A 15,022-nucleotide genomic window follows, 5' to 3' on the forward strand; every position below is an offset into this window, starting at 1 on the left:
CTCTTGCAAGCATGTGTATAGTAGAACACGAGGACTTACCCACTTTGTGTGTGTGTACAAAACTTGCAGGAACAATCGTGCAGAATGGATTAAAAACTCTTCAGGTCTTGAAAGGATTGAGACTTCCCCCCAATCAATTAGTAATGCCTTACATTTAAAATACCCTAACTACTGCAAATAGAAAAGCAAAGGCATATAACATCAATCAGATTCATTAGACTGAAACATTTCACAGTGGATATCTCCATGTGAAGAAAAGGGTCTACTCTTTATCCCTTCTTCTGTTAATCTGCCCCTAGCAGGAATAAAAAATATCCACTGCAACTACCAGGGGGGGATTACAAAGGATAGCAATGAGCTATTCTCTTGGACATGCCTTATTTTTCAGTATTAACATTAGATAGGATCTCACTAATTCATGACTTGCTTTGGCAAAATCGTCTGTTCTCTCCCAAAGACTACTTATAGTTCTCTGATGACTGAATGTCTGCAACAACATTGATCTGAATTTGTGTGCCAAGTTTGTGCAAATGGTGAAACTGAGTAGCTACGAACAAAATTACCTTAGCGCCTGAGTCCTCTTTAAATATAAACGTATGCGGTGAGAAACATTCTTTAACTTCAGGTAGAACAGGCATAACTTTTACAGGATTTATCCATTCTGAAAGAAAGCATCACACTGTTTGTGCTTGGCAGAATACTGCAGAATTTAGATTCCTTCTTAACCAGGGAACAAAGGGGATTTTGCAATTTGTAGTGGCGACACAGAGGGTGCAGTGATGAAACTCCAATGGCAGCGAAACGCCAATGGCAGTGGAATATTAATGAACATTCTATCGACTAGGGGAGGATAAAAGCAAAATAATGTTTGCAACAGTCACCCCTTGTGAGTTGAAGTGAAAGGTCAGATGGCTGAGAAGAAACTCCTCACCAAAAACGTTAAGGACAGGAGAAGCTATGAAGGCAAGATAGGCAGACGGAGATCTAGAAGGCTAAACCAGAAAGAAGTTCTAGAAGTAGGAAATGAAGAGACAAGGCGCTGTGCAGAGGACACTGAATATACAAACAAGAGACTGAACGGGGGAAGGTGAAGGAGAGATGGGCAGGGAAAACAGGAGCAAGGAAATGAGGACTAATAGAAGAGGAAGGAAGTTGAGGAAAATGTAAGGGCAGGAGAGGAATGCCTACAATTTCTGCAACCAGGGGTCATTTTGTAGAAAAAGAGCGGGAGGAACTTATTAGCATAACTCATTAGCATATGCCACACCCCTTGTCAGCACCGGAAGTGTGTCATTAACATAACTGATTTGCATATGCCACACCCCAGACATCGCCTATCCTGGCTATTTTGGACCCAATCCTGGCCATTCAGGGCCGAAATTGGCCCCAAAATGGCAAAAGGGGCTGAAAATGGCTGAAAAGGGGCCCAAAATGGTCAGGATCGGGCCACTGCTGGGTGGGAGAGTGATTCACCACCCGTCAGAGGCCTGATCTGGGCCATTTTGCCCCCATTCTAGGCTGAAACGGGCCCAAAATGGCCAAGAGTCAGGTGGGCGGGGCCATCTGACATGTGACCTCTTTGGGGAACTGCCGGAACTGCGTTCCTGTGCGTTCCCCCTCGAAATGAGCCCTGCCTGCAACAGAGTGGCAGGGAATGCAGGGTATGCAAATGGATGATTAATATTTAGGAGGTCTGGAAAAGACAGTAATGTTTGGAAAAGTTGAAGTTAGTAGGAAAAGAAGACCCAACGTGAGATAGCTTGATTCAATGAAGGAAGCCAGGGCCTTTGGTTTGCAAGACCTGAGCAAAGCTGTTAATGATAGGATGCTCTGGAGGTCCTTAATTCGTAGGGTTTCCATAAGTTGGAAGCAACTTGACAGCACATAACTCACCCATGCAAAGGAAGAGAATCCTGGTAATCAAAATATTGAGGCTATTCACTGGGAAGTTAGGGAACTCTCAGATGTAGCCAGGGCTTTTTTTCTGGGAAAAGACGTGGTGGAACTCAGTGGTGGAAGTCAAGACCGCACAATGATGTCACTTTGGGTCAGCTGGAACAAGGGGGGAGTTTTTAAAAGTTTAAATTGCCCTCTGCGAAAATGGTCGCATGGCCGGTGGCCTCGCCCCCTGATTTCCAGACAGAGGGGAGTTTAGATTGCCCTCTGCACCACTTGGTGGCGCGGAGGGCAATCTAAACTCCCCTCTGTCTGGAGATCAGGCGGTGGGGCCACCGGCTATGTGACCATTTTTAAGAGGTGGCAGAACTCCGTTCCACTGCGTTCTCGCTGAAAAAAAGCTCTGGATGTAGCAATCTCCAAGACCACTCCTAGTATGAGAGAATAGCAGCAGACAAACTCCTGGACCTGGAGTCTCTGTTTTAGAGATGCATCAGCAGCTCAGAACAGTTGCCTGTTCTGCTCCATCTTGGTTTCTTCTTGACAGCAGCTAATCTCACAAGAATTAACCAGATTATCTAAACACTGGAAACATGCATTTTGCTACATTTCTGTTTAGGAATGGGAGTTCATGATGATCTCCTGGACAATGTCAGAACTGTGGCTAGATAAAATCCTTACTCCAGTCTGCCTTCTGCAATTAGACAAAAGTCCATTGTTTCCAAAAAGCATTTAATGAAGAAAAAGATTATTATAGTCCACTGGCCTGAATGCAATATCCAGGTTGGTACATATGCATTGTTACCAATGCCAGGCAAAGCAAGAGATACATATTAAATATCATAGCTGACCCATCCTCCCCCCACAGTTCTCAAAATATTCCCTTTGAAGCTGCAAAAGCGAAAGCTTCCCCAAGGCCGGTTCTTGGTGGAACGTCGGTAGCCAAAACAATGCTGGTTTGTGAGATAGCTGCCTGGGAACCTCTGCACCTGGGGAAGAAAGCACTGAACACTGAAAGGATTAAATATGGAGTCGGTTAAGCATAGGTATACAAAAGAGCATTCTGATCCTGACATTCTGCCCCCCCTAAGAAACCCCTCCCCAGTTTATGTGGATAGCGAGAGTGGAACGCTTTTACCAGCCTAGGGGCATGGACATGTACAGCACTGACCCACTCATCAAACCCAGAATCAAAGTCCTTCCACCTAATTAGGTAAAACAGCTGTTTTCGTTTAATTTTAGAGTCCAGTATTTGTTGTACTTCGTAGTGGGTCTGGTCATCGATTAACGTTGAAATAGGGGGGCCTTTGATGTGCCACTGGTTATCTGTTGGAGCCTTTTTTAGGAGGCTGACATGGAAAGTATCATGCACGTAGCGTAGGTTCTTTGGCAAATCTAAAGCAACAGTCACTTTGTTGATTACTTTACGCACTGGGAAAGGTCCTAAAAACCTTAAAGCTAGTTTCCTGCTGGTTTGAGATAATTTTAGGTTTTTTGTAGACAGGTAGACAAGATCGCCAGGTTGTAAATCCCATTCCGCCGTACGGTGGCAGTCTGCGTATTTCTTGTAGTCCTGTTTGGCTTTGTCGAGGTGTTTTTTGATTAGAGTCCATTGTTGAGCTGCTTCCCCCCACCACTCGGTGACGTCCTGAGAAGCTGTAGTTGGAGGGGGGAGCGCTTCGAACGGGAACGGCTTGAAGTGGAAGCCATAAACTACTTTGAAGGGAGTTTCTCCGGTAGACGCGTGTACACTGTTATTATAGGAGAACTCTGCTAACGGGAGCAAATCAACCCAATTGTCTTGTTGGAAGTTAATGTAGCATCTTAGAAATTGTTCTAGTATCTGGTTAGTTTTTTCGGATTGTCCGTCTGTTTCTGGGTGATGGCTTGAACTAAGCCCTTGTTCAATTCCCAGTAGTTGCAAAAGCTCCCGCCAGAAGTTGGCAACGAATTGCCCGCCGCGATCCGAAATCACCTTGGATGGAAAAGAATGTATTTTCACAATGTTTTTCATAAAAATATCGGCTAGTTTTCTAGCGGAGGGAATGGTGGTGCACGGTATAAAGTGTGCTTGCTTGGAAAACAAATCGACTACGACCAAAATACAATTATGTCCCTTAGAGGGAGGTAGATCAGTAATAAAGTCCATAGAAATAATCTCCCATGGTCGACTTGGCGTTTCTAAGGGTTGCAAAAGCCCCGGAGGCTTGCCCTTTCGGGATTTGGCGCTGAGACAGATGGGGCAAGAGGCTACGTATTGGGAAATGTCCTTGCGCATGCCTGGCCACCAAAATTGGCGTTGCACCAAGTGGAGCGTTTTTAAGTAACCATAGTGACCCGCTGTGGGGGCATCGTGACATCGTTGTAAAACATCCTTTCTCAGACTTTTAGGCACGTAAAAACGGTCTCCCCAAAGCCATTCCCCCGTGGCGGATTGTTGCAGTTTGTCTTTGGGCGCCTCCCCCCCCTCCTTCTCCACCTCGGCTTTCAGCTTTTCTCTCCACCCCTGATCGGGTGACGGGGAGGGCTTAGCGCGGCTGCGCGTAGTCATCACACCCCCTAATTGCGTAGGCGAAAACACCGTGTCGACCGTCTCCTCCCTTTTGCTTTTATGTTGGGGCATGCGTGATAGAGCGTCAGCGAGGAAGTTAGTTTTGCCTGGTAGGAAGTTTAAGGTAAAATTGAACTTTGAGAAAAATTCCGCCCACCGCAATTGCTTGGCGTTTAGTCTGCGAGGGCTGCGCAGGGCCTCTAAGTTTTTGTGATCTGTCCAGACTTCAAACGGATGTCGGGCGCCTTCTAGCCAATGTCTCCAATTTGTGAGCGCCGCTTTAACAGCGAAGGCTTCCTTTTCCCACACATTCCAGTTTCTCTCTGCCTCAGAAAACTTTCTAGAAAGGAAGGCGCAAGGTTTAAGATTTCCGTCCTCTCCTCGCTGCAATAATACACCCCCAATTGCCATATCGCTGGCATCGACCTGTACTATGAAGGGGCGGTTTTCGTCGGGGTGTTGTAGGACGGGTTCTGAGACAAATTGCTCTTTTAATTGATTGAATGCTGCCTCGCATTCGGGGGTCCATGAGAGCTTCGCCCCAGGTTTTTTTGCGTGCTCCCCCTTGTCTTTCGTTTTTAACAGTTCAGTTAAGGGGAGCGTGGTCTGGGCGAAATTAGCAATGAAGTCTCTATAGAAATTGGCAAACCCTAGAAACGACTGCAATTCTTTTCTGGTGGAGGGGACTTGCCAATTTAATACAGCTTGTATTTTCTCTGGGTCCATTTTCAAGCCCTCTGGCGATATACAATAGCCCAGATAAGTGAGTTTTGTTTTGTGGAACTCACATTTTGAAAGTTTAATAGGCAGTTTGTTATTCATGAGTGTAGTTAGCACCTTTTGTACCAGTTCCACATGTTCCTCCTCCGTTTGTGAGTAAATCAACACATCATCAAGATACACCACTACCCCCTGGTACAGAAATTCATGTAGGACTTCATTGATCATGGACATGAAAACCGACGGGGCGCCAGTCAAGCCGAAAGGCATTACTAAGTATTCATATTGTCCGAGTGGGGTATTAAACGCGGTTTTCCATTCATCCCCTTCTCGGATACGGACATGAAAGTAAGCATCTTTTAAATCCAATTTAGTAAAGATCTTACCTTGGGCCACGACGTTGAGTAGATCTTTGATGAGTGGAATGGGGTAGGCGTTGCTAGCGGACACAGCGTTTAGTCCTCGAAAGTCAGTACACAGTCTCAAGCCCCCATCCTTCTTTTTCACGAACAACACTGGGGCTGCATGGGGACTATTAGCTGGGCGGATGAACCCCCTTTGCAAATTGAGATCAATGAACTTCCGAAGTTCGTCTCTTTCGTTGGGGCTCATAGGGTATAACCGACCCTTTGGCAGTGAGGCCCCTGGTAAAATCTCCACAGCACAGTCTGTCCTCCTATGCGGAGGGAGCGTATTGGCCTCTTCTTCTGTGAAGGCTTTAGTGAATGCCCTATATTGTTTAGGTATTTGGTTAATTTCTTCTTGGGTGAGTAGAGCTGAATCAGACATAGTGGGATTTCTTCCCCAGTTTTGATCCCAACGATGATTTTTGCACGATTCATGGGTGAAAGTAATACTCCCTTCTGCCCAATCAATGTGGGGGTTGTGATCACACAACCATCGGCTTCCCAGTATCAGGGGATATTTAGCTGTGGCACTAATGACAAAGGATCTGACTTCCCAATGTGGTCCCATGCCGGTTATGATCGGAGCAGTCTCTGTGGTAACCGGATTCATGTTAGTGCCATCCATTTGTTCAAAAATGACAGGTATATCCAAATCTTTCACTGGGAGTACTAGCCCATTAACTAAGGCAGGTGCAATAATGTCTCTAGAGCAGCCCGAATCAATAAGCGCTTGCACACGGATGTGCATCTTCTTGTCAGCATTTACTAATGTTACAGGAATGAACAGTATGGACCCCGGGGGTCGGTTCAACACCGGACCAGACTTACGTGTGATCTGCCGTTTGGGTCCTTTTACGACAGATCCATTTCGTTTCCCGACTCCGGGCTCTCGGGATTTCCTTCCCCGATCAGGGCTGTTTGATCGTCCTCGGTGATCTCCTCCAACTCCAGTCCTCTATCTGGGAAACTTTTTCTTGGCGCTCCCCTACTCCTCGGGGCAGCTCTGGGTACCGGCGAAGGGCGCGGTAGCACCGGGCTGGTTAGGGGAGCTGGGCGTCGTAATTGGAGCGGAGGTCTTTGAACAGGCCGATATGGGCATTGCGCTGCGAAATGGCCACCCTGGCCGCACTGTAAGCACAATCCCTGTTGCCATCTAGCATCTCGCGCTCCCCGGGTGGCATACCCAGTTCCCCTGCTCCCTCTCAGAGACAAAGGTGTGGAGGAGCGTCTTTGGCTCGGGGGTTGCTGATGTTGTTCCGCTAGGCGAACTTCCAGGAGTCGATTTTCAACTTCGCAAGTCAACTGTATCCATCCTAACAGTGTAGGCGGATTGTCTTGCATGAGCGCTCGGTCTAGTAATTTTGGATTCAATCCTTGTTTATACAAGATGATCTTGGTGGACTCCTCGCACCTCGGGCATTTGGCAGCGAGCTGTCGGAATTGTGTGGCATAGTCTCTAGCCGACATGCTGCCTTGTCTAATTGCTTGCAACTCCGTTCTAGCCCGAGTTTCCTCCAAGGGATCTTCATATTGTGCCCGAATGGCATCCACTAACCCTTGGAGAGTCTCTAACTCGGGGGCCCCCACATTATATAGTCCCACGTACCAGTCAGCAGCTTTACCTTGGAGACGCGATCCCAGATGCTCTATCTGACTGGCTTCGCTTCCAAACAGGTGTCCCCAACGATTAAAAAATTGCACCACTTGTACCAGGAAAAATCCCAATTTGGAAGGGTCTCCATCAAAAGTAGCGTCCAGTTTGACCCATCCCATGGGTAAATCCTGTCTGGGGGTTTGATCTGGCATGGGATAAACGTCCATTGGCCCCAGTTGCAGCGGGGGCTGCCGCGGGTGGGGATACGGTTGAGGTTGGGGGGTCGGTTGCCTCGGCGTCGGCTGCGGGTGCAGAGGTTGTAGGGGCGGAGGGGCCACCGGCCCCGTTAGCGGTATCGACCCCGGAGACGGCAGGGGTCCCCTCGGTGTCGGCTGGCGCGGCGTCGGTCGGGTTGGCGCTGGTCGGGTGGGGCGAGGTCCCCTCGGCGAGGTCTGCGTTCCTTGAACCACCCACGGCGTAATTGGTTGACTTGCTTGGGTTGTCGGTGGGTAAACTATAGGGGAAGTCGGCCCGCGTGGTTGTGCCGGCAAAGTTCCTGGAACCACCGTCGGTGTGGTGGGCTGACTTGCTTGGGTGGTTGGCGGAGGAATTATAGGGGAAGCCGGTCTGCGCGGCGGTTCTTCCTCCTCCTCCTCCGTCTCCTCGCTGCTGCTGGTATCAGTGGTTGCAGGCTGGTCTGGGTACCGGTCGTCCGGACACGGTTCACCACCTTCTCCCGTCAAGAGGGATCCCCCTCCAGTGGCCCCAATCGCCTCACCCGTTTCCGACGGTTGCTGCGGCCATATCTGGTCTTGCAAGTTAGCCAGACTCTGGCTAATGCCAGACAGGCCCGTTGGCGGGGCCCTGTCTCTGTCTCCCGCCACTAAGACTGAAAGCAGATGTACAGCGTTGGCTAGACTCTCTTCCATATTCTGTAGTCTGTTCTCCAACCTCTGTACTCTGTCTGTGGACTGCTGCGGATCCCCCGTATCCCCAGTAGTTGGAGGGGTTGTCGGGTGGTCCGTGCTCAGCGTCTGTTGCCACGGCAGGGGTGCTTCCACCCCTTGTTCCTCCTGCGACCGTGCAGCAAGCACACCTTTGGTTAATCCAGTGATTGCTGAAATCCCAGAATCAATGGCAACGGTTCTACTCTGGAGCTGTGCCCATTGGTGCTCTCCGACATCTGGTTCCCCCGCTCTCGGGGTGACTTCGGCATAGTCCCAGCTCAGAGCACTTCGTTGGGAAGTATCCCCTTCCGTTCGCTCAGCCGTCCGGTTCCAGAACAGCCATGGACGGCCCTCAGCTTGCTCCGGTATAGATCCCAGGCTACGCCGGCTGTCCAACTGTATTTGGGTAAACATCGCGCTGATCCTCCGCTCCCTCGTCTCTCTGGGCCGGGCGCCCCACTGCGTCGGGGTCGGCACGCTGAACAATGGAACGGCTGATGCGCTGGGCCTCGTTCTCTCCGTACTGGGAGCGAGGGTAAAAATGGTTGTAACCGTGGATCCTTGTCTCCTTGGTACAACTTGAGAGGATTCCGAGCCTCGGGGACCGGGAGAGACATACGGATCGAACAAAGGGTCCCGGGGCGGGACAGCTTTGGAGTCCGTTTGATCCGGTTGAGGCATCGGAAAGATGATTGGTAACAAAATGTCAGAACTGTGGCTAGATAAAATCCTTACTCCAGTCTGCCTTCTGCAATTAGACAAAAGTCCATTGTTTCCAAAAAGCATTTAATGAAGAAAAAGATTATTATAGTCCACTGGCCTGAATGCAATATCCAGGTTGGTACATATGCATTGTTACCAATGCCAGGCAAAGCAAGAGATACATATTAAATATCATAGCTGACCCATCCTCCCCCCACAGTTCTCAAAATATTCCCTTTGAAGCTGCAAAAGTGAAAGCTTCCCCAAGGCCGGTTCTTGGTGGAACGTCGGTAGCCAAAACAATGCTGGTCTGTGAGATAGCTGCCTGGGAACCTCTGCACCTGGGGAAGAAAGCACTGAACACTGAAAGGATTAAATATGGAGTCGGTTAAGCATAAGTATACAAAAGAGCATTCTGATCCTGACAGACAAGTGATTTAGATACAAAAAGCAATCACTGGGTATATGTATGTCTGTGTGACATGGATTGGATGCTACAGAAGGGTTTTCTGCTCTGTGTCTTGTGTTGGTTCCCTCATAAAAAAATACCCCACCCCAGGGGAAGAAAAACAGGCTTAATACTACTTCCCATCTGTTTTCACCAGGACTTTAGAGTCTCTCTACATGAGACATCTGACACATGAAGAACACGTGTCAGGAGATGCAATGGTAGCTGGGAAGGGTAGTTTTAAAAGACAGAGGCGGTGGCAGGGCAAAGGCTTTGCTATACACTGAGCTGTGTGAAGGGGCTATGAAATGCCAGAAGGGAAACTTCAGCCCATTATAACCTTTCCAGGTCCAAGCCCTGTTCTGGAAGGCATCTCCAGCCCATTTCCATTCCTTGCTGCCCACATGGCGATCCCACACAGTTTTAGATGGGAGAGCTGAAATTGACAGAGCCTTTGGGGTGGCGAAAATGAAATTGACAAATCCTCTGAGGAGCGATCTCCGCCGGCTCTGTCTTTCGTGGCTAACATTGTGTCTCCCTACACTTGATGAACACGTGCCGAGGCATCTTGTGTAGAGAAACTCTCAGAGGAGACAATAGAAATAGTAAGTTGGATAGGCCTAATCCCTCTGCCTCCTTCCTTTTTTCTGTTTGCTGTTGTATCTTTGTTTACCCAGAATTCTAATCTCAGGGACTTTCTTCCTTCTGGAATCCTCTTCCTCTTCCTATCTCTGTGCTCTCTCTCTCTCTCTCTCTCTCTCTCTCTCTCTCTCGCATCTCCATGAGGCCAAGATGTGCGCTTTGCATCTGCTTTCACACCTGATGCATAATGCACTTGATTGCTAGAGTGCCTTGAAAGTGCGTTATCCAACAAGTGTGAAAGCAGCTAACTGGGATACCTGTTCTGCCTTCCTGTAAGATGGATTCCTTTAACAATAAAAAACATCAATTTATTTTCTAAAATAACAAGCCTCATGTGAATGTTATTCTAAAGCAACCTCCCCTTTTCACTGTGTAAATCAAGCTCTAACAACAATTTGGGTGGGGAGAGATACCCTCTGTCTGGAGATCAGGGGGCGGGGCCACCAGCCATGTGACCATTTTCGAGGTTCTGGAACTCCATTCCACTGCATTCCTGCTGAAAAAAAGCCCTGCAGATGCGTCTATTGGGTGCCCAGATAATCTTGCAAAAGCTGGTGAGATTTGCCCCAGCCCACAAGAAGTAGAGTTGTAGCAGAAGCAGCGATGTTCTGAAGAGACCCTGGAGAATGGAGAGTCCAAGCCAGGCAGCCCGAGTTCGTTTTCTCACACTAGGAATGGTCTGTTGCTCTCCCCTGTGAGCCCTACTGCCATCAGCAAAACCTGAGCCTACAGGGGTGACAACAGTAATGAGAATGCAATTTACTTGCAGCTTGTGCCTTGAGAGAAACTTCTGGCACCCATCGGGAGTTCCAGCGTCGGTCTTGGTTTAGCCCTTTCAGTAGCAGGGCAGGCCTTCCACATGAAGTCTCAGCTCTCCTGTGCGGGACAGGTACGGCTTGCTGAGGAAGTGGTGCGTCTCTGCCACCCTTAGGGGATTCAGGGATTGTACCGGAGGATACATTCTGGTCAGCGTCAGCTCCTGGGCTCACAAATCCTGAGAAGGTGTTAACGGCTGGCACATCATCCCGGTGTGGAGCAAAAGGGTAGTTTTTCTCTTCAGGCGGAGTGTACGGATTGGATTTGAGAAAAGAATGACTGTACTTGTCTTCAAAACTAGGAAAATAATGCCTGTCCTCTGGTCCTCTCACAAAAGGCATATACATTCTCTTGAGCAGACCCTCGTGCTGCTTCTGAGTCATCTTGTAATATGAATTGGAGGGAGGCTCTAAGCGTTTCAGAGGACTAAATTGCCTTGCTGTAACCTCAGAAGCCATGGTTATTTGGGATTATTTCCAATATCAGATATCACGGTTTCCAGTTGCTCTCCCGTCCTGTCCAGCAAGTCTCAACCAAAGCGGAGATAATCTACCGGAAAGCCCAATTAGGCTTCTTTTTCCAAGTGGGGAATGTTTTCTTTCCTAAGTAAGGAAACAAGGTGGGGAAAGGAATGAAGTTGTCAATTAAGCAAACAGCCTCAGTGTTGCTTAGCGACGGTGGAACATGAGCACACAATGAAAGTTATCACCATGCGCTTCCTAGGGATTCCAGGAGAAAATATTACCAACTTTCTGTTTATGAGTGAAGCCATCATTCTCTCTGCTTACCACACAAATGAGATATTTTCTCTTTTGCCTAATGCATAACAGTTTTAGCTGCCCTATATATCCTATTTTACCTCTCCCTTTTCTCAAAGTGTTCCGGGACTAAGGGCTAAACTACACATTAATGAGTCGTCGCTCGCTTTCCCAGCAGTCACACAGCAGCTGTGGGGAACATCACGTTTAAAGCCTGCGGTGGTCTGAATTACTGTACTTGTCTTTGAAACAGAGGAAATAATACCTATCTTCTTGTCCTCTCACAAGAGGCATATACGTTTTCTTTAGGAGACCTTCATGCTGCATTTGAGTCATCTGGTGAAGTGAATTGGCGGGAAGATTTAGTGATTCAGGTCTGGGGTGTGAGGTAGAGGAAGGACTAGTGGCCCCCCCTCTCCAGTGCTATTTTCCTGTGTTGAAACAGCCCCAGTGCTGCACTCCAAAGTCTCGATTACGTATTTAGGAATTTTAGTACATAAATGAGGACACATTGCCGACATACAATTAATCCTCAAAAGGTGCAAGTCACAGGAATTGTGCAATGCATAGAGCTGGGCTTAATAATTAACATACATTTATTTTGCAGAAGTGTTTTGCGGGCATTTTATAGCAGTCTCGTCTTGCTCACTGTGAGATATCTGAATTTCTCTTCAGCTATGACATTCACTAAATGCCCCAAGGAACTCACTGCCTCATGTACTTTGTATGATTATTGCCAGGATAAATGATGCTATTCCTTAGTGTACAATGGTCAGGAAATTAAGGGCTGCTTTTGGCCAACTGTAATTTTATACAATAGCTGCCTTTTAATGTTTACTTACATATAATTTTATTTACTTTACATGCCTGTGATTTGGACCCTAGGCAGGTAACAATGCTACAACAACTTCTAACATCACAAATTAAAATTAGAATGTAACAACAATTAAAACATTGTAAAATTTCAGCAAATCAGCTAGTATAAGCATAATATAAGCAACAGCAGTTGCCTCTTAAATAGGGTTGCCGATGCCAACCTCCAGAACTCCCAGAATAATAATTGCTCTCCAAACTACAAAAATCAGTTCTCCTGGAGAAAACAGCTGCTTTGGAGGATGGACCCTATGTATGGCTGCCAGGTCCCCTGGTGGGGGCAGGGAATTCCCTGCTCCCCCTGCCCCTCCCCACCATTCACCAGGCCAGTGGGGGGAAAAGGCAATAGGCCTCCTGGGTGCGCTTCCAGCGCAGTGCAATGATGTCATTCCCAGAAGTGACATCATCACATAGGGCCCAGGAGCACTCCTGTACTTTGCGTCAGCCAATTTGGGTCGCAAATGGGCTGAGTTGGCCCCAGTTTAGGGCCCAAATTGCCCCAGTGCGAAGCGCGGGAGCTCTCCTTGGCCCTGCGCAATGATGTCACTCCTGAAAGACAAGAAAAGTGAGTGCTGGGTTCCCCCCACTCCCGTTGGGAGGGTAAGAGTACCTGGCAAAAAAACCCCTATGGTATTATACCCTGCTGAGGTCCCTCCCCAAACCCCAAATTTCCTGACCTGGAGTTGGCCACCCTGCTCGTAAAATAGTCGATCAATTGAACATTCAAATGCCTCTTGGTCATCCTTCATCTTACACATTATGAGGGGACCCCAAACCTGTGATTTGTGCCCCCCTCTGAACTGCCATCCAAGTGGAGGTCCTCCTTCTCTCTTCTGGGAGACCATTTCCTGGAAGAGGGGCAGGGACAGCTCCGGAAGAAGCCCACAAGTAGGCAGTGGCTAATCACCCCTTAGTGGGGACACTAAGGGGTTATTGAAGTCTGCCACAAATCATAGTACTGGCTAGTGCTGATCTTCAACGTTCTTTCTCTTTCAGAGTTATCTCTAACTTTTATGCACACCTCTGTAAGTAATAAGCAGAGAACTTGCCATGAAAAGAGAGTGTGCCTTACATGTGTGTGAAGGTAGAAGAATTCAGTACTGCAATCAACTTCAATCAGTCTTGCTGCCTTTAGTTCCCAAAATATGTTCGGGAAAAATTGCTTTGGTATCAAATATCATTTCCAAAAAATGCCAAGTAATCAGGGTAAATTGTGTTGTAGAAATGTAATGCACAGTATTATTTTATCGTGCTCACTTTGAAGTATGAAGTATGTAGGAAATAAAGAACTAGAATGCCAATGAAGCACCAGAGACTAAAGCACCCCATTAATTATTTAATCAAAATAATCTCAAATGACTAGACTAGCTGGATTAATAAATCCTAAAAGTGTTTCCTTTGGAGAGCCTGAGAATCCCTGATATACTTTCGCCACCTTACTCAATAAAGCCAGATTTACACATGCAGGAAAATGAGGTGGTAGAATGTTGATACACTAGAATGGATCCTCAGGTGATGGATTTCAGTTCTGAATAATCCTTCACCTAAAAAATGCCCCCTCCATTCAAGTAAAAAACTAGCACAGTGTAGAGAAAGCATGTGCCCCCACTTTTCGCTTGCTGTGTTGTTTTTTGTTTGCAGGGAGTTTTGCAGGGAGTTTTTTCTGTTGATGGACGGCCGGCCAGACACGGCCCCAGACAATCTGGCCAGAGCTTTGGAGGCTGTGACGGCATGGTTGAAACAGAGCAGGCTGAAATTGAAACCAGTGAAGACGGAGGTCCTGCAGCTGGGACGGGGGCTGCCAGATGTTGGGATCCAGCTCCCTGCCCTGGATGGGACACCACTGGCAACTTTGCCAGTGGTAAAGAGTCTGGGTGTGTTCCTGGATGCCTCCCTATCGATGGAGGCCCAGGTCACGGCGGTTGCCAAGTCTGCATTTTTCCATCTTCGTCAGATCAGGCAACTTGCCCCCTACCTGACGCCCCAGGACCTGGCTACAGTGATCCATGCAATGGTCACCTCCAGGCTAGATTACTGTAACTCACTCTACGCTGGGCTACCCCTGGGCCTGATCCGGAAACTACAACTGGTCCAGAATGCGGCGGCACGGGTCCTGACTGGTATACCTTACCAGTCACACATCACACCTGTCCTGCGCCAGCTGCACTGGCTTCCAGTTGAATTCCGAATCAGGTTCAAAGTGTTGGTTCTTACCTTTAAAGCCCTGAGTGGGTTGGGACCGGCATATCTTCGGGACCGCCTCTCCCTGTACGTTCCCCGGAGATCGCTCCGATCAGCGAATAAATATTTACTTGTGGTCCCCGGCCCTAAGGAAGCCCGCCTCGCTTCAACCAGGGCCAGGGCTTTTTCAGTCCTGGCCCCAGCCTGGTGGAACGCTCTGTCAATGGAGACCCGGGCCCAGCGGGACATATTATCGTTCCGCCGGGCCTGTAAGACAGAGCTGTTCCGCCAGGCGTTTGGTGATTGAAGGGGGCGGTGCCATGTTGGCCTCCCACCTTTGGGGTGGGGAAGGTTCTCCCCACCACTGCACCTTGTTAATTTGTTTTATTATTTGTATATTGATTTTAGTTTTTGTTTTTATCAATTTTAACTGTTCACCGCCCAGAGCCCCTGGGATGGGCGGTATATAAATTGAATAAATAAATAA

General features: G+C 48.1%; 1 protein-coding gene across 1 annotated transcript in view; it reads right to left on the minus strand.

The window, feature by feature from the left end:
* The window catches only part of SPATA48 (spermatogenesis associated 48), a 34,043-nt gene extending 22,862 nt beyond the window's left edge, over positions 1-11,181 (minus strand). The window contains exons 1-2 of the mRNA XM_054990840.1: positions 10,671-11,181; positions 564-661 (exon numbers count right to left, since the gene is read on the minus strand). Coding sequence (XP_054846815.1) covers positions 564-661; positions 10,671-11,181 — 609 coding nt within the window. The remainder of the gene's footprint in view (positions 1-563; positions 662-10,670) is intronic.
* Positions 11,182-15,022: the final 3,841 nt, after the last annotated feature.

This window comes from Eublepharis macularius, chromosome 11 (genome assembly GCF_028583425.1).
Source record: "Eublepharis macularius isolate TG4126 chromosome 11, MPM_Emac_v1.0, whole genome shotgun sequence".
In the NCBI taxonomy this organism is placed as follows: domain Eukaryota; kingdom Metazoa; phylum Chordata; class Lepidosauria; order Squamata; family Eublepharidae; genus Eublepharis; species Eublepharis macularius.